Here is a 27,943-nt window from a genome sequence, read left to right as displayed (position 1 = left end):
CCCAACTTTCTTTGGTCTTTATGGCTTTTAAATGAATTTAATTTTCCTTACGTTGAAATCTTTTACATGTTCTCTAAGGTTGTGTCACAATCCATGCATTATTGTATTATCAGGTATTTAAAAATTTAAGTTGGAATCATTGTGTTTATTTAAATTTCATGACAAGTATAAACACTGTGATTTCATATGAATTATTTGACAATAGATAATGATACATGTGAAAATTCGTTATATCCAGAGTTACTTAAACTATTTAAGTTTTATAAGTTTCAAGGCTCCGTGTAAAAGATATAACATGTCTAGCACATGGATCCGTTGTCAGGACACACTACATTATTTTTTTTTATAAAAGTTTAGGGACAAGAACATTTATCATACAATCATAGTGTTTTCTGCAAACAAAAGTCGATATCAGATCATATTTACACCTTTCAGGTCATGACATATGGTTCATTTGTATATTATTTTCCCAAGGGTTGTATTAAGACCTTTTTGTAAACTAAACCCGAACAATTTCTTTTAGTTATCTATCGGCTTGAATTGAAGCCTTGTGAAATTTAAACACCAGGTCGTCTGTATCCAATCGACATGTGATAATTTGACAATATATATCTAAACAATGGTGTAGGAAAATTGAAACAATATCTATGTTACCCCCTAGGTTTTCTACTGCATCATTGTAAATATCACATTAAGACGTCCAAGTCTGTTGTCAATTTGTTTTGTTGATACATTTCATTTTAGTTAGATTCGAGATCGTTTTTCTCTTAATCTTTCCAACTTTGGTGATTTTCTCGATTATTTGTCTGTGTGATTCGGGTTTAGTGCATAATAAATATCGTGTTTCAAAATGAATGTTGCTTTTGAACTTTTTGCATGTGAAAGTATAGTTTTGACAATTAAGATTAAGTTATTAAAGTACAAGTGTATTTGATTACACTGGAACAGACTCGTGTATGAGATTTTATGAAACATTTAATAAATTTCAAGTGTTATCCTCAGATCATTATGGAATAAAAAGTACTTTTAAAGTTTAATGGAAGTTTGCACGAATCCAAATTTCAAAGATATGGAATATTTTAAAATCTATTTATACAAACATCCTAATTTGTTATTTTCATATGTAACCTTAGAATCCACCCCAACTCATCCTCCCATAAATGGAGGTTTCTAATTTTATGTAACAGAGGACAAATCCTTGAACATTCACATGCTCTTTATTCTTGTTAAACGAAAACACCAAAGTTCCTGTAGACCAGTTTTAAAAACGTATTCCAAAGACCAGCTTTAGATGTGTTTGATATTTGTCACTGATTTAGGGCTTAGTCCATTCCTTAAAACTAAGTTAAATATTATAAAGATGTAACAGTTGTCATTACGTAAAATCCCATTTCTTAAATGAAAATAAATCATACATGATGGTCTTTGATTGGTTAAATAAATATCTTTAAGATTTGTGTACTTATAATAGTCAACAAAAATCAGCCAGTGAAAAGTATTAGACAAATATTGAGAGGAGTTTATTATGCTAACAGTGTATCCAAACATTGAGTTGGAGTCAAGATGTTTGCTTATTTACACGTCCAATATATACTAACAGTATACAATTCACTTTTAAATAAGTATTTTAAAATGCTCCAAATTATTTAGGACAAAGACTATTTGTGTAGGCAAACCTTTCTCAGATGAAAGCAGGATCATTGGTCTTAAATAATTTTTATCCTCACTATTAAAACATGATCAAGTCATAATATTTCTCATGAACTAAACCGTCACTCAGTATGAAACAACTGAGATTTTTAGGAATAGAATTAAAAGATGGCAGTATGCAAAACGTTACAGGTATGCTTCTACTTTTTGTCATTTGTATAGATATGGTAAAAAAGAATTTTTCCAACCGTGGGACACAATTTTGGTAAAATCTGCACTTGTCAGTCTTGAAAGTCGCATTCACTGGTAAATGAAAATTGTTAAGTGAACCTAACCTAAACTGGAAGAAAAAATGTCAATATCACAGTAGATACTTAAGCTTTCGAAATACCATGATGTTGTATGTTTGTTTAGTTTTTTTTTGTGCGAAGATTTGAGGTTTTCTGGATAAAAAATAGGATGTTTAACGCACAACTTGAGTACCTGTGCTCGTCCCTAGTTTTTGGTTGGGTCTTTGTTTCTCTCTGTGCAGTTTTCTGTGAAGTGTGTTGTAAACCCTTGACTGTCTTTTTTCTTATTGTGCATTGTGCTATATGTTGTGCTATATGTTGTCTATTGGTAATGTTTAATTTTTCATTTATATCTTTGAACGTCTAGTGTCAGCCTGAGATATTACATTAATAACATGTCTCCACGATCAAATATTAAAATTGAAATTAATAATACCCTAGTAAGTATAGAAGGGGCGATAATTTATGTCAAATGACAGATACACAACATTAACATGATATATTTTATAGTAAAAATAATCATGACATCTTGGTTTGGCCTAAGTTTTTGATTTTTTTTTGTTTTCAATGCTGATCGTGGTGAAAGTTTTCCTTCGGGTTATCACACGTATGGTTGTGATGAGAGCTGATATCACTTCCCATTGATACAGTTATTTTCTCAAAAGACAAAACGTCTGATGTACCGGAACTATGAATGAATAGCCTGGTATATTTGATAAGATTGTACTAAGTTAATAAATTGATCGTGTTTTAGCACGTTTACTCACCTGACCAGGTTCAGCACACCGAAGGTTGAGTACAGTATAGAAAAATGTTCATAACCTGTTATTCCGCCCGGTAGGAAAACTCTTGCATAAGTGAGCCGTCCTTTTAGTTGTGTGAGATGTATAAATTCGCAGTCACATCCGGTGCCAATCGGGACATCATGAAGCGTTATCATCGTGTGACAATGCATGTTTTTGTTGTGTTATATGTGCTGTCTTAGGTTGTTTTACGTGTTTGTTGTTATTCTGTTGTTAGTCACCACTTCGGTGTTGACATACACATCAATTATATAGTCATTTTTATAAATTTTGTTTATGCAAAAGTACGAATTATTCTAAATTAACTGTTTGCAAAAGTTCGAATTATTCTAAATACTAAGGATTTTCTTATGCCAGGCATAGATAATCTTAGTCGTATTGGGCACAACGTTTTGGAATTTTGAGTCATAAGTGCTCTTCAACTTTGTACTTGTTTGGTTTTCTTGACTATTTTGATCTTTGAGTCACTGATGAGTCCTATGTAGATGAAACGCACCTATGGTGTATTAAATTATAAGCCTGGTACCTTTCAAAACTATAAGCATGTCGAAATGTCCTATTTTGATGTTTATTTGTGAATTTCTCTGTCCGTAATGTTCTTGTATTTATTTGTATTGTAGTCCTGTCATGTAGTGTTATCGTGTTAGTGTTGTGTAATATTTGACATTGCCGTTAAAGCGCGATGTTTGGCTATCCGGAAAACCAGGTTCAACCCACCATTTTTTCTTAAAACGTCCTGTACCAATTTAGGAAAATGGCAGTTGTTATCTTATAGTTAGTTTCTGTGTGTGTTGCATTGTCGTTTTTTATTGGTTGCACATTAGTGTTTCTGTTGTTTCGTTGTTTTCCACTTATAGTTGATGTGTTTACCTCAGTTTTAGTTTGTAACCCGGATATATTTCCTCTCAATCGATTTATGACTTTCGGACAGCGTTGTAATACTGTTGCCTTTATATAGCAGATGTATCTAGTAGAGTATTGTAGTGTCAGACTCTCTGTACGTTTAGAAATTATTATAAATTAAGGAATGTATCTCCCTCATGCAAAGCTCTGATTCCTTTCACAGATTTGGCTATACTTTTTGGAACTTTTGGATTATAGCTCTACATCTTTTATATAAGCTTTGGATTTTACATTTTTTGGCCACGAGCATCACTGAAGAGACATGTTTTGTCGAAATGCGCATCTGGTGCAGAAAAATTGGTACCGTTAATGTTATTAGAAGAAATTCCTCATAGAGTTAACCCTTGCTATCAAAAGTTCAATGTAGGATAAACAAAACTTAATTCACATAGTTTTTTCACTGAACGCCCCCCCCTCTTAACTTAATTTGGGAAAAAGTGATTTACATAAATGGATATATGTACAATCGATTTCAGATTAACAAAAAACTTGCAGCAATGTTACACCCCCCCCCCCCCCACAAACTATTTGATTTAAGTTTTTTTTTATCCTACATCGATCTTTTGATGTCGTCCCTTAGTGGTCCTTTTGCAAATTTCTTTTTTTTTTTGTGAAAAAAGTCTGTCCTATCCAATTTACCCTCTTTTTCAGTGGCATCTTGAATTTCTCGCCTATCACCCGGTAAAATAGCAAATGTTAGTGAGTTATACAGAATTGTGCACGACTTGGGATTGGTTTGTTCTGTAAGATATTTTTGTTTAAAATTGCAACAGTTTATTGTATTAAAAATGAATCTATATCAAACTTAATACTTTTTACTTAAACTTTATCCTTTTATTTTGAAATTTATTTTTTTGGGGTATTGATCTTTAAATTTCCATTCATAGTTTCATAATATAGGCAGCAGATAGCCGGAAATACGTCAAAACTTAAATGAAAGACACACAATGGACATCCTTGACGTTATCACTTAATGGCTGTATACTTTGCTACTTGTATGCACTCTATGTGGATTAATCATGTCATGTTTAATAGTATCTACAGAATAAGAAACATTGATTTACCAATCAGCATACATAACAAAAATTGATTTTCTTTTTGATTTGATACAAATCTCTAATGAATCTTGTCCACAGGTAATCAGATTGAGGAACTATTTCCAGTCTAGCGATAGTTCGTTGGTTCACTGTTTTTAATTAGCTATATATTGAATATACAGGAATTATTTACTTTTGATGTTTACGGATATATTTACATATTTATGGGTAAGATCCTAAAGTTACATAGTAATATACAAATATTGGTCTTTAAAATTGATAGACTTTTAAAACTTTGTAAGTATAATATGTAAATTTGTAATTCTTGTTTTGAAGCACAGTAGGTCGAATTTTTCTACGGTAAGAATGCATATTAATAACTAATAGTCTTCATTTAAAGATATACATGGTTTTAATCTAATTTGGAAACAATATTAATGCCATATTTGTATGTAAAAGTGATAAACAACAAAAATTAAACAAGTTTGGACTAATTTCAAAGCCGAATAATGGATAGTATGGCCTTACAACTTGTCCTTTAGACTAGTTTTAGTTTGAGTGTTTACCGCAAGTGTCTGAAACTCGAATGTGTAAACATGTAATGTGTAAATATTACATAAGTTCCTATTTAACTCAATATCATAAAACACTTTAATTCTAACTTATTTTTTATGGCTATATTTTTTAATTTTTTTTCCTCAAGTGCCATTTTTTTATGGCTATATTTTTATTTTTTTTCCTCAAGTGCCTCTTATGATAAAAAACGAACATCAATAAAACCACTTTTTCTAAACTTTCGTTTTTTTTTTTGTTATAAATTAAGGGGAAAAAAAGGCTATAATAATTTCGTATTCTGTTGTTAAACACAATGTCATTCCGCAACGAACAGTTATAAGGACTATTTTCTAAACGCCTTCACATATTGAGCTGATTTTTATTGTGTGATTCTACTATGATGAATTACAGAACATTTATGTCTTGTCCCACTCGCTTATCTTTGTAGAAAATACAGGCTTTGGACTTTTATTAAAAAGATCGCGAAATGAACAGTTGCATGGAAGTTTTTTCTCTAGACGCCTTCACATATTGAGCTGATTTTTATTATGTGAGTCTACTATGAAAAGTTACAGATCATTTTACGTTTAGTTCCACCACGCTGATGTTATCAAATTTCTGAGCCTTGAACATTTGAAAATTTTGCGAAAATACCAGAAGTTTTTTTTTGAACATCTTCACATCTTGAACTGATTTCTAGTATGTGAATCGACAATTATGAATAACAGATCTAGTCTACGTTAGTTTTGCTCGCGTATGTTGTGTAAATATGTTGTGCGTTAAGGTTTGAAAACAACAATTATAGGGACTATAATTCTCATTTCCACACATTTAGTTTTCGCCATAATTTGTGCAGGCATATCATTTTGACAAATTTTCTGATGTGCAATATGGTTGTCTGAATGATTGTTTTGTGTGTTTGCTACGATTAGAATGTCAAATATATTCATATGACAGTGTTTGTTAGATTTCATTGATCTGTAATCTTTATGTCTCGTTGATTTTACTCTGCATCTATGTTCGTCAATACTTAAAAGTCTTGCTATTGAAACATATAAATTATGAAGCTTAATCTGTTGTCGTTGACTTTTTTCATAACTTGCAATGAACTGCTAATTTTTGATACACTTTGATCTCCTCAGTATGATTATAAAAGATAAACAGAAATTGGGGTAATAGGTACGTAAAAGAGCGATATCACTTATTTCTGTCAAATTGAGCATAAAACAAAATGACGAAAAGTTACATATGAATAATGAAAAAAAATTGCAAACGTTATACTTCCCAAGATTTTGCAATTAAATTCTTTTTATAGTTTTTGTTTAACAAAACAAATACAATTATGGATATAGATATAGCTAAAACGAATTCGGTGACGCACTATACATTTTGTATCAATAATAAAGTAAAAACGTATTAAATTGTTTTCAATGTTTTCAAACATTTGATACATTATAGATGACCTTAGTTGTATTTGCCAAAACGTTTAGGTTTTTTGGTCATCAATGCTCTTAAACATCGAACTTTTTTTGGCCTTTTTAACTACTTTTAGATTCGAGTGTAACTGATGAGTCTTTTGTAGACGAAACGCGCGTCTGGTGTAAATACAAAATTTAATCCTGGTATCTATGATGAGTTTATTTAGTACTTCTGTCTACTGGATTGACAAATATAATACCTTACATTTGGGCAACATGAGTCCTACTAAAACCAGGCGTCAAAACAGCTGTTCTGGAAGTATAAGAGCAGTTCATTTTACACAAGACGTTCCTGGTACTCGTTCCTAGTAAAATAAGTTGATAAGAGGTAATCGGTGGTGTCAGAACCGAGAAAGAGAAGACGGGATTGTAACAACTACAAGTGGAACATATCTTTTATGAAAAGAATGAGCAGTTTCAAGGTCAAACTACATAGTGTTTCTTATTTAACCACAGTTTCAAGGTTCAACTACATAGTGTTTCTTATTTTACCACAGTTTCAAGGTTCAACTACATAGTGTTTCTTAGTTAACCACAGTTTCAATGTTCAACTACATAGTGTTTCTTATTTAACCACAGTTTCAAAGTTCAACTACTTGGTGTTTCTTATTTAACCACAGTTTCAATGTTCAACTACATAGTGTTTCTTATTTAACCACAGTTTCAAGGTCCAACTACATAGTGTTTCTTATTTAACCACAGTTTCAAGGTCCAACTACTTAGTGTTTCTTATTTAACCCAGTTTCAAGGTCCAACTACATAGTGTTTCTTTTTTTAACCACAGTTTTAAGGTTCAACTACATAGTGTTTCTTATTCAACCACCTCTTTTGGGATAAAACCACATTCGAAACAAAAAACGTTTCTTTAAATTTTGTCTCCTTGTATAGAGTGAGTCCGAATTCGTCTTTTTCATCTCCATAATATACCTGTAAATAAATATATTCTATATACTTGTAGTACTTCACTTGTAATACAGTAAAGTAATACTATTATAAGTTATGCAAGGTACTAGTGAGATTTATATTACTTAAAAGTACTCTAAAGGCAATTGTCTCAGTGAAGGAAGTCGACGATCTTCGTCAATAGAATATGATATAACTATTTCATTATTATTATTGATTTAGCCATTGGAAGAATATTTACGGTCTGCGATATCTAAATCGAACATTTCCGCCGTTTGAGATATTAATGTGCTGTTTATAATACTTGTCACATTTGGGTCGTTGAACACTGATGAACAAGGTCATAAACTATTATCAATTAAGTTATATTAACATATAAACGAGATACCAGATATTTAAGTCACAAATAACATATTGATATAGTACTGATATGATTGGTCATTATATGTTTTAATACGGTTAATTACTGTAGTATGAAACATTCTATTGATTGTATCATGATCAATTAATATTTGACAATTGTTTTGTTAACAACATTTGGTTGTCCTACTAGTGATTTTCTCACCCGTTTAAAACAAATCGCATAGATATTCGTAACGTTTTGGTTCATCATACTTTCTGAACATAGAAATATACTGTTGTATGCTATTAATGATATAAAACTAATGACTAATAAGTAATTGTCAACTTGAAAAATAGACCAAACTCATATTCATCTTAATAGAAATAATGAATATTTTAAGTGTTGTCATTTACCTACTTTCAGCTAATCAGCCACCTACCATTAAAACACCAACACCAGTTCCAGATAGACCAAGTAGTCGACCGAAAAGTGGCAGACTGTCATCTTCTCTCAGACATCATGAAATAGACGACAAGCGAACAGTTGCAAGAAGTCCGACGTTTGTTAGTGAGCGTACCTATACAGCATTTGCTAGAGGAAAAAGACCTTCAACATCTAGAACATTGACCAGTGTCCAGTCCAGTAATTACAAGGATGGTAAAATAAGTCAAAATGGTGTTAGAACTAGTTTTAAGATGGATAAACACATCACCGAGGCATTGCCTGCTATGGAACCTGCATTTTTAGAAGTGACAAAAGAAATAGCTGGACAATACGTGTGGAGGCTTGAGGTAATATACATATTTAGGAATAAGTCATCTCATTTCCCAAGTTCCCTGGAGTTCCGATTCATCAAAGTTCGTCAGTACTGGGAACGAAGTCTCGTGTATACAAGTAGAAAAAACCCGAAGTAAACACACTAGTGAAAGTTTAAAAAACCTATAAATATTTGAATCTACTATGAATTGAATTACTTGTATTCAGTTTATATTAAAACATAATAATCAACTACCTCCCCGTCGGTGAAGTAATCCCTTACATGAAAATAACAGTAGGTGCAGTTATACCTTTGTTTAAAATAACATCAAATTCGGAATCGTCAGTCTTGATAGGAATGCTGTAAAAAATGGTTCTGTAATCGTTATGTATAACATAAAAAAAGCTCATAAATTACAACTGCAATATAGACCAACCCATGAATGCATTGTAAAAACATATATTAGATCATTGAAACTTAATCTTGAGTAGATACTATAAAATAATTAAATCTATACAAGTAATGTAGAAAAAATATATTTGAAAAGGTTTTATGTATTTTTTGCAATTCATGTCTTTCTAAGTACTGCGTTTTATTGCAGTCTTTGAAATTAAGAACAATTGCTTCTTCCATTTATATGAAAAAAATACCGATTTTTAAGTATTTCTCTGAAGTTTTTATGATGTTTTCCATAATCGATTTTCATAATATTGAGACCATCATTAAAAAGATATCATTGCATTTTCCCCATTGTTAAATCATAGTAAAGCTAGGATTGTATAATATTAGTATGATTAAAACACCTGCCGGCATCTATTACGATATGCATACTGAGATGCATAAAATGTTTTATCAACTATCGGGATGTGTAAGAATTTTTGTTTTTGAAAAGGTACTACGGGTATTCAACTATTCAAACATAATATCACGTATAGTTAATTACATTGTATTAAAACTAAGCAGGGGTATGCATCATATAGAAACTTTTTTTATGGTTTGAACAGAAACGGAGAGTGTTTATATGTTTTTTTCTGTATACAAAATTATTGTTTTTCAGGGACGTTCACGAGTTGTTGATCTAGAAGAACAACATCATGGGTTTTTCCATGAAGGATCAGTTTATATTGTATTGAAGGTAAGAATAGAATAATTACAATTAAGCTTATTTAACAGTTTTGAAAAGCATTCACATGTTAGATTGCAAATATTTTGATAAATAATTTACGAATTTAACATGATTTTGAGATTGTAAAAGCAGATATAAACATAAATAAATTGTGAGTGCATGGTCGTAAAAATAAGAAATATATCATTTGATTTCTAAAATAAGCAATAAGTTTGAATAATTCATTATGTTTTAATACTGTTGATAACATTTTCATATTTATACTATACTAATCGAACAAAAAAAACCTAACTATACCTATCAATTAAAAGTTAAAATTAACCAATAAAAGTTAAAGGCAAAGTATATTTTATATTTGCAGGTGGACAGCAATGAAACTGTTCATTTACACTACTGGTTTGGCAAACACAGCACTGAGGTAATCATAAAATTATACAGCCTCATTTATAAATTAAACATTAAATATATTGATAAAATCGGCCTTTCATTACTTACTAAATTTTATGGGTTTTGCTCAAAGTTGAGTGCTATACTAAAGCCTTAATCTAGTTTCTCACACCCACTTTGGTCTGATGGACAGTTTTCTCATTAGCAAACATGAGTTTGCGCTTTTGATTTTGCCATTTGATTAGCGATTTTCCGTTTTGAATTTTCCCCGGAGTTTGTTATTTTTGTGATTTTACCCTTTTCCATGCAATCTCCACAGCTTCATTACGATCTTGATATAGTTTGATTACTTTAGCTGTATTTGGCAAAACGTTTTGGAATTTTGGTCCTCAATGCTCCTCAACTTCGTATTTTATTTGGCCTTTTAAACTTTTTTTTGGATTCGAGCGTCACTGATGAGTCTTTTGTAGACGAAAAGCGCGTCTGGCGTAAATACAAAATTTAATCTAGGTATCATGATGAGTCTATTGGTAGTATTGGAGAATAAACACATGGTTTTAGATTTTAAAGTGTGTACACTGAACAATCTATCCCGTAAACTGTACACAAGTAAAGGACATTTTCGAGTAACCAACAGAGTTTTCAAGACAAGAACCTCTTATAATTATATTATATTGGTTTCAATTCACGGGTATGGCGCATGCATGTACTTCAGTGAAATCGACATATTGTTTACATACGTTGCGAAAGTATTTACGTCAAAATGTTTTATCGATGTGTAAACAAAGAAAACATATATGTTAATTATTCACGACTTAGTAGAAATGAATATCTAAAAAGATTTTTTTGGATATGAATGTAGTGTTTCTGTTATTAGAAAATTCCATCTAAATAAAGAGACTTTCATGGAATTCACATAAAATACTAATGAAATATACCACATGCGTCAACAGGGCAACCATGCATCTTGTGTCTCGTATATATTAACCATTGAACAACAATAAGTAAAAAAGTTAGTGTCCAAACCCTTTACACAATAATAGTACTGTAAAATACAAAAATATATAATTGGTAAAACACAAAAAAGGATTCTATGTAACTGATGTATGGGTTGACTTTAGACGTTAAATTGATTGTTCATTTGGTATTATCTGCCTCATTGTAATTGTTGCATCAAATATGTAACGTTAATTATTTGATAGCAGTTCTGATTTATTTACTTGATTGTGTTTTTGCAATTTATTTTACATACGATGTTTTGATATATCAAATTTCTTAGCATCTGGGTTAATTAACAAATATTATTATCTGGCTACATTATACACATATTTCAGAACGACAGAAAACTTATTGAAGAAAAAGCTCATGAGTTAGATAGAATTGTTCACCACGCACATGTATTCACAAGGGAGGTAAGTTAAAACTTTTTCTAGAATTTGTTTTAAAAAGTTGTAGTTTCCATTATTAATACGCTTCAAGAAACTTGGATAAAGGAAGTATTTTTATTTATCCAAAAAATGCTTTTATTAACACATTCAATCATAACAAACAATTCTACACGATATAACAAGAGACGTATGTTTTCATATATCACAGAGATAAAAACTACACACCGTTTCAAGTTAGATATCACCGATTGTTCTGTAAAGACACAATGTAACAGTAACATTTTAAATTTAAAAAAAAACCCCAACAAATTAAGTATACAATACGTACCTCTTTTATATCCAAATCGACAAATCGAACTAAAAGAAGTTATTTCATCAAGCTTTTGAAATTATACCAAATGGTATGGCCATTTTTCTAATAATACTATTTTCAAATTTTATTTGCTGTTAACTTTAAATCATTATAAATCACAAAAATGGACTAAAGACTGACATCGTAAATTCTTATAATTGACATAAAATTTATATATTTTTTTTTGTAGACGCAGCATCATGAATCCATCTGTTTTCTGAGGAACTTCAATGACGGTATCATGTATGTATACATATTTGGAGATGTTTTCCCTGTAACATCACTTCTATGATAAAATTTGCAGATAAGCAATCGGTCTAGGCTATACTTCCTTTCTTCTTACTTTTGACTGGCAGCAGTAATTGATGTTTATTATTATTTTCTGTATACCCTTCATATTTGTTTTAGAAATTTCGATTCTCGGACATTTTGATTTACATATATGTAATGATATGAAAATATTTAAATAACAATATTTGAAGAAAGGTAATCTATATTTCATTCTAGATACATTGAAGGACGACCTAAAACTGCACTGTCGCGTGCTACAGTCTACGCAAAAAGAATGTACATAATAGATGGACGCAAATTCGTTCGAGCAACTTGTGTAAGTTATATGATAAACCTAGTATGAACTATAAACAAATGGGGATCAAGAGAGTATTTCTCCGATTTTAATGTTTCCTTTGATTTTCTCTGTTTTAAATAAACGAATATCAACCAGAAAATATCGAATGTTTTGTTAAGGTTTTTTTTTACAGTGGTCATTGGAATGTTCTTTTTTTCTTTTTCATCTGATATTAACTAACACACAGTAAAAATAATAAATCTAAATACATTGACATTGATCATGTAAATTATTTATTTCCAATATTACCTTAAGACTTTTATGATCTAGGTTGAACCTTCTGCTGATCTTTTGGACAATAATTTAGCTTGCATTCTGGATGGTTTCCCTCGGATATATGTGTGGATTGGTCAAAATTGTCCGTACACGACACGATTGAAGGTATTATAAACAGTAAAATGCATTAAAAAGACATTTATTTTACTATTAATATCGTGGATATTCAAAAAATAAATTAACCAAAGAATGAATATGTGCTTTGAACTACATTGAAAAATAGAAAAAAATATCGGATAACTAGTAGAAGCAAGTACATTTTTTAAAACTTTTTAATGCGTATCTTTTAAGCTAATTGATAAACTGTTTGTTTATAGAAACGAAAATAGCGACGAGAAAACCAATGACATAATGAAATGAAAATTACAGTTTTATTTGAAACAGAAATATATATGATAACACATGTGTATATACATTAAGTACTATGTTTTGCAACTCGCTGCATATACAAACTTATATAGTTTCTTATCATAATTAATAAAATAATACAACTTTTAAAATCCCTTAAGGCTATTCAAGTTGCAAAGAAGATTCGAAACCAACAGAGAAAAGAAGTTTCACATATAGTGATTATCGGTGAGTTAATGGAACCAGTATATTTATTGTTATCAATGCTTGGGATCTTTCACATACCTTCTGACAATGTATATTTTGCCTTCATAAAAACTCATACATATCTTAAAGTTTCCATTAAACTGAAATAACTAATAGGCCAATCATTATTGTTATGTTTATGGTACGAAATGTACCTTTTTCAACAAAATCTTATATTTATTCTACAGCATGGTACAAATTGATAGGAGTTTACTTAATACAAAATAGTTAAAGATTCTGGTAAACAAAATGAACACCTTATTGCTGTTTTATTGTCTTATCTTATATTTTCATAATTATATTTTGTATTTTAAAGATGAAAAAGATGTTTCTATGAACACAGCATTTATTAAGAAACTACACAATGGCGAAAATCTACCACCCAAAGAGGAAACAATTAACAACTTCAATGCAAAGATCGATGTCGAAAATATAGTGCTACATAGGTACGTATCTAATCTAATGTTTTATTTTCACATTGATAAAATAGCTTACGGTTAAAATACAAATATTATCCATTGCATACTATAGTGTAGAACTTTTAGTTTAAACAGTGTATAATGAACAATGTAATAAGCTGAATTGGATGTAAACAAAGTGTGTCCTATTGTAAGTAAAGGATGGCTGTGCAGAAATTACTTTAGATACAGTTAACTTTCTTTGTTTTATTGTTGTGTCTTGTGTATAAAGGATGTACATGTATTTACATTTATTTACGTTTCAACGTTTAACTCATATGTATTATAAATGAAACCTATGTTTACGTAAACAAATGTACATTTACATTAAGATTCAGACTAATATCTGTTTCTCGATATAGTGGTACTTTTGTCGAAACCTTTGGTCCTCTTTGTATTTCATTATCATGATTATAGTGTTATCTTGAAATCGTATCCAACTTTTTAAATTGCTTTACTCATACATTTACCTGTGAAGAAATGTTTTTAATATTGTTATTCTTCACCTTGTTGTGCTGTTTTTAGTGCATTGTTTTCAAACTGATCCTTATCAATGTTTGAATTTTACACTATGGTCCATGTAGTTGTACATTGTTCTTTTGAACTTTTATTTGGTGATTTTAATTGAAAATGAAGTCGTTGTCTCTTTTTTATGTGTTACGTATTCTAATTTTATGTGAAGGCTTAAGGTTAAAATATTACCTTTTCTTTATTTGATGTATATAATCATTATAATATCATTATAGTTTGTATCCGTCGTTAATGTATACAGTGGGAAACTTGTCTAAGAGCGATAACTTACATTTTCAAAATCGTTCATATTAAATTATTTCATGCATATATATATTGTTCTTTAGAGTTGCTGGTGAGAGAGTCATGTATGATATGCCAGAAGCTTCTAAAAGACCTCTGAATCAACGTTATCTAGTGAAAAGAGTATGTGTATTTTTTTATATACATTTTGAAAGGAAACTACTTAAAACTGAAATGTTTTCGATAGGGACACAACGTGTTACTTAATAGCCTTTATCTTGAGTAATATTCGCCCGATACAACAAATTGGAATGCTCAAATTGTATGAAATTTGAGGGAATACAAACCAAAATGGTCTTAACAGAATAGTCAGAATCAACGAGGGGCTAATTTGTTCATGAAAGTAAAATAACCAAAAAAAAGAAAATACAAAACAAAACAAAATTTTAACGGAAAGTCTCTTAACAAATCAAAAGACCAAACTGTCATATTTCTTACTTGGAAATAAACTCATCCATGATTGAAATTTTGTATTTGCGCCAGACGCGCGTTTCGTCTACAAATGATCATCAGTGACGCTCGATTAAAAAAAATGGGTTAAAAAGGCCAAATAAAGTACAAAGTTGAGGACTTTGCAGTCCAAACATTCCTAAAAGTCTGCCAAATAGAGCTAAGGTAATCTATTCCTGGGGAGATATTTCCTTGTGTAGAAAATTGTGAATTAAACCTGGTTTTATAGCTAGCGAAACCTATCACTTGTACGACAGTTGCATAACATATCGTTATTTGGACAAATCAAACAAACATAATTGGCAAAATGTCAAAAATTTGGGTAGAGCTTTCAACACTGTATTATAATTTTAATAACTACAGAAACAATTGTCACCAAAAAAAAAGCAATGGCTGTATAAATACCAAGCCACGCCAAAAAAGATATTACCGAAAATGGACTTAACAGTAAAGGTTGACAATATACAAAGTCAAAAGCATACAATACTATAACACGTAATTAAGATAAAAACAACATTAGTACCTAACGAGATAATGTAAACTTTAATTTTTGTACAACCATGTATATATTAACTGAAAACTGACAGACAAATAGTATCAGTATATTCAGTTCAGTACCAGTCATTCATGTTCTAATGTTTAGTGATCATTGTAAACAGAGTTAAATTGTTTGCCATGATAATAGTTATTATATGTAAATGCTAAGCATAACACAATGTAAATATGATACTATTTAACTGTAATAGGAATAAAATCAGATCGGTTTCGGCTTTTGATTACCAAAACGTCATAATCTTATATTCATAGGAAACGCCAAAGAATATTTTTTTTACACTAATATAATGCCAGTCATATAATTGAAAAAGCTGACACTTTAAGAATTTGACGATTTTAAAACTATTCCGATACGTAAAGATATAAGAGGAAAAACCGTTGATTACATAGCAATACCTATCTTTCAATTAAATGTCCTTTGGTAAAATTGAGGCCAAAATTTTGGATATTATAGTACACCGATAGTATTTAAATGAAGCGATGTGTAAATTTACTCATCTATTCAAATCACAATTGAAAAACAAAACAGTTTCGAATTTAAAATAAATCTGAACTTAAATTTTACAAGCATAATTTGACAGTGAAAAATTGATTGTAAAGCAATCAAGCTGAATGTATTAATAGGACAGCTATCTCCTGGATACGGGACCAGAAAGTCCCCTGTATGTATGGGTTGGATCACAAGCCAATGAAAATGCTGCCATGAATGGTATAAAGAGAGGAAAGGTAAATATATTTACTATACAGTGAATTAAACTGGACGACATATATCATACAAAACAAAATAAATTAATATAAAAATTAATATAAAAATATAAACATGAATATAAACATGAATATTTCATATTCAATAAATTGTTAATTAACATAATTCCGATTTATTTTAAATAACCACACTGTTTTTGGACAATTAATGACTAATGGAACTTATCAAATGAGTGATACATGTTTCGTTCTTGTCACTTGAAAAGACGTTAAATTTTATCTGTTAAAGTAAACACAAAAAATCATGAGACCTTTTACACTTTTTTTGGTTTATGCCCCATATTAGTGGGGCATCATATTTTTCGGTTTGTACGTCCGTTCTTTCGTTCGTTCGTTCATCTGTTTTTCCTGCTTTAGTTTGAGTTGTTTTGTTAAGGTAGTTTTTGATGAAGTTGAAGTCGAATTAACTTGAAAGACAGTACCCATGTTCCCTATAATACTTTCTTTCTAATTTTATGCCAAAATTATAGTTTTTATAGAGACTAGGCGACAGTAGGCGCATTAAATTATAAGCCTGATACCTTTAATAACTATTTACACCATTGGGTCGATGCAACTGCTGTTGGACGTTTTGTCCCCGAGGGTTTCACTAGTCCAGTAGTTAGCACTTTGTTGTTGACATGAATATCAACTATATGGTCATTTTTATTAATTTACTGTTTGAAATTAATTAATAATTTGAAAAATTATGAATTTTCTTATCCCAGGCAAGGATTACCTTAGCGGTATTTGGGACAACTTTTTGGAATTTTAGTCCTCAATGCTCTTCAACTTTATACTTGTATGGCTTACTAACTATTTTGATCTGAGCGTCACTGCTGAGTCTTATGTAGCCAAACGAGCGTCTGGCGTATCAAATTATACGCCTGATACCTTTGATAACTATATGACCCCCAACTTCGCAATGATAGTGCGAGTTCGTGTACTAATAACCACGGACCAATTCCTGTTTGGTTTTGATATATTCTTGCATGCCATTTTCTTGAACCTGAGAAGTTTAATTGTACTATAGGAGCTGCATTTTTCTGTTCAAAATACCAAAGCAAAGTAAAGCGTATCAAACTTGTTTTGTTTAAATGCTTAGTGGTCGTTCTTTTATTTTTGAATATTTCAGCTGTCGCATTTTTGTATGTCTCTGTTTGGATGAATGTGTATTGCTGTATAAAAGAACATTAAACCAGTGTTTGTTTCAAAATGTTTGGATCCAATAAGCCCCCCTCCTCCAAATCTATAGGAAATATAGTTGAATAGACACATTTATTTACCTGAATATCTATAAAGTTCTTAATATGAAAATGAATTTTCTTTTCATATTTCAGTCATTTAATGAACACAAAGCTTACCCATCACATCAAGCTATATGCAGAATAATGGAAGACCACGAGCCTATAACATTTAGAAAAATCTTTAACGACTGGCGGGACAAAGATACAAAACATAGACAGCTAACAAAGAAATATAGTATTGGAAATATAGGTAAGTGCAGGGATTAAGCGCAATCAGGACGAAACTAATAATACTAAGATAATTTAAACGATACATAAAATCACTAGTAATATAAGTTTGATATCAACATTTTCCATGTCAAATACTTTAAAAACTCAAATGAATGACTTCAAATTTCATTCATAAGTTTAGTTTTCTCCTAGGTGCGTGTCGTGATTTGCGAAGTTTCAACTAAATGATTTGTCATGATGGTTTATCTTTCCATTTAAAAGTGATGGTTTTATTTGAAATTTTCGTCACATCATTTTCTTAAAATACATTCTTAATCTGAACGTCACTGATTAGTTTTTTTAGACAAACACGCGTCTGCCAGGCTGGTGTACAAAGTTTAAGGCTATCTATGATGAGTTTATTCGTACATTGATCGGTACTTTGCTTTTATATAGGGCGCCCATTTGGCTGTTGGTGATGTGCAATTTCGAGCAAATTACGGTCGGAATGCTGACGTTAACAACTAAGCGAAGGGCCCGTAACGCCCATCTTTTACAACCTACCTTTTGTTTTAATCTTTAATTTGTTAAAATTGATACTCATGAATAATTTCAACTTAACGTAGACTTCATGTTACACAATATAAAATATTTTTATTTGAAACTGATATCTGCAATTCTTTGAAAACTTTTTTATTTTGTACATTAAGGTCGGTATTAGTTTCCGTCTCTGCAGTAAAACAATAATACTTTTTTCAATTGAAGTAATTCCATGCTAGTGTTGACATTTGCCTACACCAGACACACTTAGAATCCACACACCATGGAAGCAAAGGGGAACCTAAAAGAATAGTAAAAACCATCCAATATAAACCTGCGATATAACATTGTCAAGTTTCGACAGTTCAATAACATTTTGAGTGAAAACAATGAAAAAATAACTAAAAAAGGGCAACAGTAGTACACCGCTGTTCGAAAGTCATAAATCGATTGAGAGAATACTAATCCGGGTTACAAACTAATACTGAGGTTAACACATCAACTATAAGAGGAAAACAACGAAACAACAGAAACACTGAACTATAAGATAACAACTGCAATTTTCCTGACTTTAAGTAAACTATGCTTAATATAAAAGGACACGATAACTTTGTGTTATTTATAATTCATTTGTTAATAACAATATAATAAATATAAATATAGAGATTAATATTTTACAGAAAGAGCATTGTTTTCAACAAAAGACAACCGAACTGTAGCCAAACTAGATGAATTGTGGTCCGAAGATTTGATGTCAGACATAGTACCCAATAACGAGGTAGATATTTAGGATAATTCAATATGTAAACTTTTCTCACCAATGTAACAAAGTGGAGTTTTATATAGCAAAAATCGGAATGAAAGTATCAGACACTTTATGACGTAACAATTTAGTTATACTCCATATTATTGTTGAATGCATTATATACGCAAAAATAAGAAAAGAATCACTGTGTTTAACTTCACAACTGTTTTAGAATAGATCTCTATTTACACAAATAAAATCGTCAGCTTTTTTAAAAGTGTTTGCTTCATTATTGTATCTCATGAAAATTACTTAACGCTTCTCTTGTAAAGTTTTGTGATATGTTTTAATATGCATACATGTTGATGATTATTTTCTTGTGTATTTTATGTTTTCATGCAATTTATGTATTACTCAATTTATTTCACTTGACTGGGCGGAGTTTATCCAGTTCGCTCATAATAAACCAGTCCATCTATAAATAGGTGTTTTAGGATACATTCATCAATGCATTAATCAGTCATTCTTTTGTAAATTCCTTTGAGGTCACTGAAAGGTGATTAGAAATCAGTAATAACTGTTACGGCAATCATCGTAATCACACACATTTTCAAATCGACTGTCCCCATGCAAATTAAAACGTAAGCTCCGCCCGATCAGTTGAAATAACATTGGTAATACTGTGTTGTCACATGGGATTTCAAAATTTCTTTTACCATTATTTTATTATTTTAATATAACTAATTCACATTCATACACTATCCATACCTCATGTTTTAGCTATTTTTATTATATCACTGATACTACATTTACAGAATATGCATACTTGTTGATGATTATTTTCTTGTGTATTTTATGTTTTCATGCAATTTATGAACTGTGTTGTCACGTGGGATTTCAAAATTTCTTTTACCATTATTTTATTATTTTAATATAATTAATTCACATTTATACACTATTCATACCTCATGTTTTAGCTATTTTTATTATATCACTGATACTACATTTACAGATTTGGCGAGTGGGTCCAAACCAATTGTATGGAATACCTTGGAATGAACATGGCATATTTAACAATGGAAGTTGTTATATTGTATTAAACCATGTCAAAGGAAATTCAAAGTCTTTATACGTTATGTACTATTGGTTGGTAAGTAAATGCTGTCTTAGTTTCATTTTATACTCTGGAAAAACGGTTATTTAACAAGGTCGACTTTGAAGTGTCTCAAATAACATTAGGATAGGCTGAAATTGGATATATAATTCAACATCTTGACAGTTATGAATTTCATGACCGGATTTTATTTTACGATCTTTTAAATGTTTAAACATAGCAGTAATATAAATGGTTCAATTAATAACTACATGTATGCAAGGATTTTCAAATTAGAATAAATAGTAGGAGCTGTCTTATTTTCTTTTGTTTTTTGAAGCAAATCTAAAATGAGCGACGAATTTACACAACATTGAACTTTATTTATGTCGTTTTTCGTAATATTTTATTACAAAATATAGCTTTTATGTCTCATATATCAAATTTTTTTAGGGTTCAAAGTCGTCCATAGAATTGCAAGAAAAAACCATGAAACATGTATTATCAAAGGATGCAGATTTACAATATCAATGTATTAAAGTAAGTTATTTATAATCAATTTATACTTTTAAGTTTAAATTGTCATTTTCATAAAACTAGGTATAATATTTTTTAAAGAAAATTATGATGACAAGTTTAAAACACGTTCATTCTCAAATATGAAAATTTCAATAACATCATGAAATACTTTTAAATATATATAAAAGAAAATTGAAAACTTTGAAAGATGTGATATTATAAGATGAGACGTTTTCATATTTACAGTAACAAATTAGAATTTATCCGAACTAGTTCACAACATTTCAAAGAAAAACAATTAAAATAGTAATAAGTATTCTAGTTTTAGACAAAAGGAGATTTTTGGAAGTTTGTTAAATGTGAACTCAATAAAACTGGAAAACATTTAGATGTAAACAGTGGTGTTTTTCAAACTGTCCACCTTCTATTTGTATTTAACAGAGACTATCAATGATGTTACATCTCTCATCAAATTTGTTCACTGACAAAACCTGGGATATGCAATCACAAAGATAACCATCATTTTCAAGTTCAAGCTTCTATGATTTCCAATCTTTGTCATATTATTTAATTATCTAACTGGTATCTTGTAGTATCGATGGTATCGAATATCTTCATAGGGATTATAATATAAAATAAATATATCAATTTCCTATTCAAGGTTCGAGTTTTAGATGGAAAAGAGCCAACTCATTTTATGAATGTTCTTCAAAACAGTATCATTATTGTAAGTTTACTGTTAGTTTCGGATTATTTAAGAAACCACTTTAAAAGTATATGTTCTTTGCAGATTTAAATTAGATTTTTTTTTGAATATTTTTCAAAACAAAGCTTATCAGATATGACGGTAGTTTACCTATGTTATAATCCCGTTACTCGATTAATATACAAAAAATCAAGATAAATGAAACCGAGGGGAATCGTATTAACTCGAACAAAGCGATATGAGTTAATGATTTTCTTAACTATGTAGCTTCCCGTGCGTTTTGAGTCCGATTGGATACGTTTTAACTGGAAACGATTATATTGTCAATCACACCTTTTGTCGAAAGGTGCTAGGTAAGGGCATACATCAATTGAGTCTTAATAATCTTTGCAATTTTTTTTTATTTATTCACAAGAGGCATAATTTATACAGGAGTTCCTCAAGAAGAATGAAATGAATCTATCATCATTCTTTAACTACACGTGAGCCATATAGAAGATTTCCTCTTATTAAGCTATTGAAAGTTTACTAGCCCATGTTGAACGTATCTTTCCCGTGGAACGTAAATACAAGGTTACCGAAGATTCATTTAACTCTGCCTCATATCTTGACTTACATCTAGTAATTGATAATGAGTTTCGACTGAAAATTAAACTTAATGCCAAAGGAGATTATTTCAGTTTTTCAATTGTAAACTTTCAATTTCTACGTAGAACATCTATGTACATTTCATATCAGGTTTCCTTGAATGAGGGTTGCTGTTTACAAACCTATTGAGCCAATGATTCTCATAGGAAAGTCATCACTTCGTAAGGGTAACAGTCGGAAACATGGTTGACTGTAAAAGAATTGTTGTGTCGGGAACAACTACGGATATATCTAAATAATAGTGGCCACAATCCTGTCCTCGCTTTCGCGATTGTGACATCACTGTTTTAGGCTTATCGCCGAATTTGTGCTTGCCATGAGAAAAACGGCGGGTGACACATGTGAGGGAGTAGCTTGTGATTCATACTGTGTTACTCGGTCTTTAGTTTTCAATATAGTGTTTTATGATCGTTGATTGTCGTTTTGTCTTTTTTAGGGTATTTTTGCATGATTTCTGTTACACTTATTTATTTTGTTGGTCCGTTAATTGCGTCATTATTTGATCTTTGTAAAGGGAATAGTAATCATTATTCATGCATGTTTAGTTTCTATTTTGTATTATTCAGTTGGTACAATATTATTAAGTTTCATTTTGATCTCCCTCATTTTGTTCGACCTGTATTGTTAGCTATCGTGTGGTCAATTACGATACGTTTTTTTACACATTTTTTAAAAACATTTTGATGCACCAAGAAAGGTTCTTCAATAAAAGATGATCAGATGAGCAATCGGTGAACTATCGACGAGAAAATATATTTGAAAAAGAGAGCAACATACGATCGTAATTTAAAAAGTATTGTTTTCAGTTTTTGTAATTGTTTCATTATTCAATTATGATTGATCATTATGATATAATTAATAGTTACTCGTATTGAATATAACATATACTTATTTGAATATACCTTTATATGTTTACAGCACGACTGTGATTTAAAAGATTCTAGTCAGTTTTCTACGCAGATGTTTCGTGTAAGAGAGATTGTAAATGGAAATATGCGAGTTCTACAGGTATGGTGAACTTATAAATAGAACAAATGACTTTCAGTGGTTTCTATTTTACATAAAGGTGGTTGCTTCGATCTAAATTATTATATAGTTTTATCATAATTATACAATTGTATAATTAAACACCAGTGTTTTAAAATTATATCCTTCTGATACAACACGGGATCTTAGCATAAAACAGTACCATTATTATTCTATATTTGAATGCATATGAAATCCCAATTGCTAAACAACAGCTCAACAAGTTGTTGAAATATCATGGCTTGAAATGGTACTCAAAAAGAATAGAAAGTCATAAGTGTAAATATCACATTGTAGATGTTTGTTTAATGTATACGCAATTAGATGTCTTAGTATCGATGCTAAGCATTGGATAAATGAGATTGAATATACAAGTCTAACACATTTTTGTCTTGCAGGTTGTGCCAAATAGAAGTTCATTGAATTCCTCAGCATCGTTTTTAATTATGTCAAAAGAAGAATGCTTCTTGTGGTATGGAAAGGTAACTATTTGGATTGTTTATATGCATTTGATTGTCCTTTGAGTATCAATAATTTTCGAAGATGATTGATAAAATACTTATTTGAGGTATTCAAATGTACCTGTGCTATTATATCTATTTTTTTTTCCTTTTCCGTTTCAGATAATAGCCTAATATCTTATGCAATATGAAACTTATGTAACACGAAAGAAAACTTGTTGCCTTTTAAATTTGTCGGTAATTTAGCAAAATCTCATTATGTTCTTCACTCATTCGAAGACAATTGATACATCATATCAAGTACCCAATTCTTTCATTCTTTTCATCTGTCCGTTCAAATGAAATGTAGAATGTAAGGACATGAAGGCGCATAAAAGAGAGTCTAAAATACACTGATAACGCAATGAAAAAGAGGTAAGACCAAAAGAGGAACAACAGTATACATAACACAACATAACAAACTAAAAACTGAGCTACACCCCCCCCCCCCAAAAAAAAAAAACAAAACAAAACAGGAGTTAATTTCATGTGCTCGGAATGAATGAATAAATGAAACTCTGTCTAAGTATTTCTATGCCATGAACAATCCTCTGAAATCGGTAAATATCCTGTACGCCCAAATACCCATTGAAATGGTGTATATACATATATATGTAATAGTAGGAAAGATAAAGAAAGGCAACAGTAGTATACCGCTGTTCAAAACTCATAAATCCATGGACAAAAAACAAAATCGGGGTAACAAACCAAAACCGAGCGAAACGCATTAAATATAAGAGGAGAACAACGACACAACATCGAAACGCAACACACACAGAAACAGACCAATCATCAGACAAAACACCACGAGAATAACAAATGTAACATGAAAACCAAATACATGAATTTGGGATAGACAAGTACCGTGCCACGTCTTATCTCAATATCTCAAAAATAAGAGAAAACACAAACGACTCAACGTTAAAATGCAACACAAAGAGAAACGAACAATATATAACAATGACCATCTTCCTGACTTGGTACAGGACACTTTTAAAGGGGAATAAAAGTGGTGGGTTGAACCTGGTTTTAAGGCATGCCAAACCTCGCACTTTAATGGCAAAGTTAAATATAACATTGAAATGACAACATAATATTACAGGACTACAATACAAATAAATAGGAGAACATATTAGACACAGAAAAACATGATTAATAGATAACAAAAAGCATCAGGTTTAAAATTCAATACGCCAAAAACGCGCCTTGCCCACACAAGACTCACCAGTGACGCCCAGATATAAAAGATCGAAAGTGAAAAAAGTACAAAGTTGTACAGCACTGAAGATCAAAAGTTGAAAAGGTTTCGCAAAATACGGCATTGTTTTTATGCCCGGGATAAGAACATTCTTATTATATAGAACAATTCATGCTATTGCAAACAGTAAATTTTATCAAATGAATATGAAAGAGATATACACAAAGAAACTAAAGTATTTACTAATTACAGAAAACTAAACCTGAATACATAACGCCTAGATATAAAAGATCGAACGTGAAAAAGGTACAAAGTTGTACAGAACTGAAGATTAAAAGTTGAAAAGGTTTTGACAAATACGGCATTGTTTTTATGCACGGGATAAGAACATCCTTATTATATAGAATACTTAATGCTATTGCAAACAGTAAATGTTAACAAATGAATATGAAAGAGATATACATAATGAAACTAAAATATTAACTAATTACAGAAAACTAAACCCAAGTTTATCACAAAATAGACACACATCCGAATCAGTCCAAGCGTCAACGTAGAAAGAAATAGGTTATTGTGTAATCATATTACTCATTCAATTAAAATATTTAGAAAATGTTGCTTTCGTGATTACTTTCGGTTTATGTATGGAAACTCATGTTAATTATTTACTGTACTATTGAAATCAGTACATTTACTGAAAATGTATATATTAGAGGTATAATTACTTTACCGCTGTTCAAATCTCAAAAATTTGTTACCAAAATTAAGGTGGTACCTAACACTACAGGGGTATAACTCTGTAAAGTCAGCTAAACGTTTTAATAATGTTGTGTTGTAAAAGGAATATTAAGCTTCTCAATGATCAAAATTGATGTTTGTCAAACTGCAATATAACCAGTGTAATTTTTCTGACAAAATGGTTGGTTCAAAACTCTCAAATTTTTTTATATTTTTGTAAAATTTAATGAAAATTAAACGAGCCAAATTAATTTTAGTGAAAGTGTTGGGTACCACCTTAAAATCAAGTTAAAAACAAAATAAAATCGCATGAACCCGAGAAGGCGTTAAATTGGACATAACAGATGACAAAAACATAAGAACGGGAAATAATATTTGTGACGTATCCCTGAATGTTCGCAGTCACCAGAAGAAGCTCATTAAGTGTTTTTTTTACTTCAAAATTGCAGTTGATTGCTTTGGGTTATATTTGTATTATATTTTGATTATTTGTGTTTATATTTGTAGAAGTCAGGAGGTCCAGAACGAGAATATACTAAAAGTATGCTAGAATTTTTAAATCCTTCAAAGTAAGTTAAACTGTTAGATAAAAAACTAATTCTTTGCCACCTCTTGGTTTTTAAATAAGTCAAGTTTTATATCTTGGTATGTTCGTTTCATTTTATTAACATTTAAATCATCTTTATTTTTGTATTTTTCTTCAACAACAAAACTGAGAATGGGAATGGGGAATGTGTCTAAGAGTCAAAAACCCGATCAAAGAACAGAAAACAGCCGACGGCCACCAATGGATCTTCAATACAGCGAGAAAATCCCGCACCCGAGAGCGCACCATATATATATATATCAAAACTGACGAGGAAAGGTAACACACGGCCAGCGAAAGCTCTTTTTTTTGAGAGCCCAGGTGGTCGTGTGGTCTAGCGGGACGGCTGCAGTGCAGGCGATTTGGTGTCACGATATCACAGAAGCATGGGTTCGAATCCCGGCGAGGGAAGAACCAAACATTTGCGAAAGCAAATTTACAGATCTAACATTGTTGGGTTGATGTTTAGACGAGTGGTATATACATTATGTACACAGCCATGTATCACCATCATTGATGGCGATCCGATGGATACATCTGTTGTAGAGTGTCACTGACTCAGACGTACTTATAAATATAATTATTTTCTGTGACTGTATATTACATTAATTTGTAGGATCCTTTACTACAGATAATTTAGCTGATCTGTAACAATAACATCTTCATGCCTTATATATCATGTACTGTAGTACGCCGCTAGATTCAAACTGACGAGGAAAGGCAACACACGGCCAGCGAAAGCTCTTTTTTTTTGAGAGCCCAGGTGGTCGTGTGGTCTAGCGGGACGGCTGCAGTGCAGGCGATTTGGTGTCACGATATCACAGAAGCATGGGTTCGAATCCCGGCGAGGGAAGAACCAAACATTTGCGAAAGCAAATTTACAGATCTAACATTGTTGGGTTGATGTTTAGACGAGTTGTATATACATTATGTACACAGCCATGTATCACCATCATTGATGGCGATCCGATGGATACATTTGTTGTAGAGTTGTCACTGACTCAGACGTACTTATAAATATAATTATTTTCTGTGACTGTATATTACATTAATTTGTAGGATCCTTTACTACAGATAATTTAGCTGATCTGTAACAATAACATCTTCATGCCTTATATATCATGTACTGTAGTACGCCGCTAGATTAAAACTGACGAGGAAAGGTAACACACGGCCAGCGAAAGCTCTTTTTTTTGAGAGCCCAGGTGGTCGTGTGGTCTAGCGGGACGGCTGCAGTGCAGGCGATTTGGTGTCACGATATCACAGAAGCATGGGTTCGAATCCCGGCGAGGGAAGAACCAAACATTTGCGAAAACAAATTTACAGATCTAACATTGTTGGGTTGATGTTTAGACGAGTTGTATATATATATATATATATATATATATAAGAAAATAAGAGAAAACTCCGCAAGCACAATATATGTTTTTTTTTTTGTATAATTCCGTTTTGACGTTCTGCTTTATTTTTAATTATGTATCGTTGACAGTCTGTCCAATGGATTTTATTATTCGTTCATAACAAACGCGCTTCGATTAGATTTAAGAGTTTTTATGTGTTTTATAATTTTAAGCCATCGTTGTCTGTTTTGTAGAATGTTTGATTTTGAAGTTGTTTTGGAGGGAAGAGAAAATAACCGTCTTCAAGAACTTCTTGGTGCTAATTGTAAATATCCCTTAGAATTTCCCAAACCAGTA

At 31.0% G+C, this 27,943-nt stretch overlaps 1 protein-coding gene across 5 annotated transcripts in view; it reads left to right on the top strand.

Annotated features, from left to right (window-relative positions):
• The window catches only part of LOC143073082 (advillin-like), a 54,164-nt gene that overhangs the window by 16,979 nt on the left and 9,242 nt on the right, over positions 1 to 27,943 (top strand). For 3 of the 5 annotated variants that reach the window (XM_076248349.1, XM_076248350.1, XM_076248348.1), the window contains exons 2-21: positions 8,386 to 8,753; positions 9,777 to 9,854; positions 10,207 to 10,263; positions 11,567 to 11,644; positions 12,163 to 12,215; positions 12,480 to 12,579; positions 12,871 to 12,981; positions 13,386 to 13,452; positions 13,787 to 13,916; positions 14,786 to 14,864; positions 16,371 to 16,472; positions 17,831 to 17,987; positions 19,168 to 19,265; positions 20,245 to 20,382; positions 20,779 to 20,865; positions 21,506 to 21,571; positions 23,117 to 23,206; positions 23,623 to 23,706; positions 26,168 to 26,229; positions 27,841 to 27,940. In XM_076248349.1, coding sequence (XP_076104464.1) covers positions 8,386 to 8,753; positions 9,777 to 9,854; positions 10,207 to 10,263; positions 11,567 to 11,644; positions 12,163 to 12,215; positions 12,480 to 12,579; positions 12,871 to 12,981; positions 13,386 to 13,452; positions 13,787 to 13,916; positions 14,786 to 14,864; positions 16,371 to 16,472; positions 17,831 to 17,987; positions 19,168 to 19,265; positions 20,245 to 20,382; positions 20,779 to 20,865; positions 21,506 to 21,571; positions 23,117 to 23,206; positions 23,623 to 23,706; positions 26,168 to 26,229; positions 27,841 to 27,940 — 2,105 coding nt within the window. Of the gene's footprint in view, positions 1 to 1,736; positions 1,843 to 4,847; positions 4,912 to 8,385; positions 8,754 to 9,776; positions 9,855 to 10,206; positions 10,264 to 11,566; positions 11,645 to 12,162; positions 12,216 to 12,479; positions 12,580 to 12,870; positions 12,982 to 13,385; positions 13,453 to 13,786; positions 13,917 to 14,785; positions 14,865 to 16,370; positions 16,473 to 17,830; positions 17,988 to 19,167; positions 19,266 to 20,244; positions 20,383 to 20,778; positions 20,866 to 21,505; positions 21,572 to 23,116; positions 23,207 to 23,622; positions 23,707 to 26,167; positions 26,230 to 27,840; positions 27,941 to 27,943 lie in introns of those variants that run through there. The other 2 variants (XM_076248347.1, XM_076248351.1) reach the window with 2 other exon arrangements.

This window comes from Mytilus galloprovincialis, chromosome 4, assembly GCF_965363235.1.
Source record: "Mytilus galloprovincialis chromosome 4, xbMytGall1.hap1.1, whole genome shotgun sequence".
NCBI lineage: Eukaryota > Metazoa > Mollusca > Bivalvia > Mytilida > Mytilidae > Mytilus > Mytilus galloprovincialis.
The sequence above is the reverse complement of the archived record's forward strand: the minus strand, read 5'-3'. Positions and strand labels throughout refer to the sequence as shown.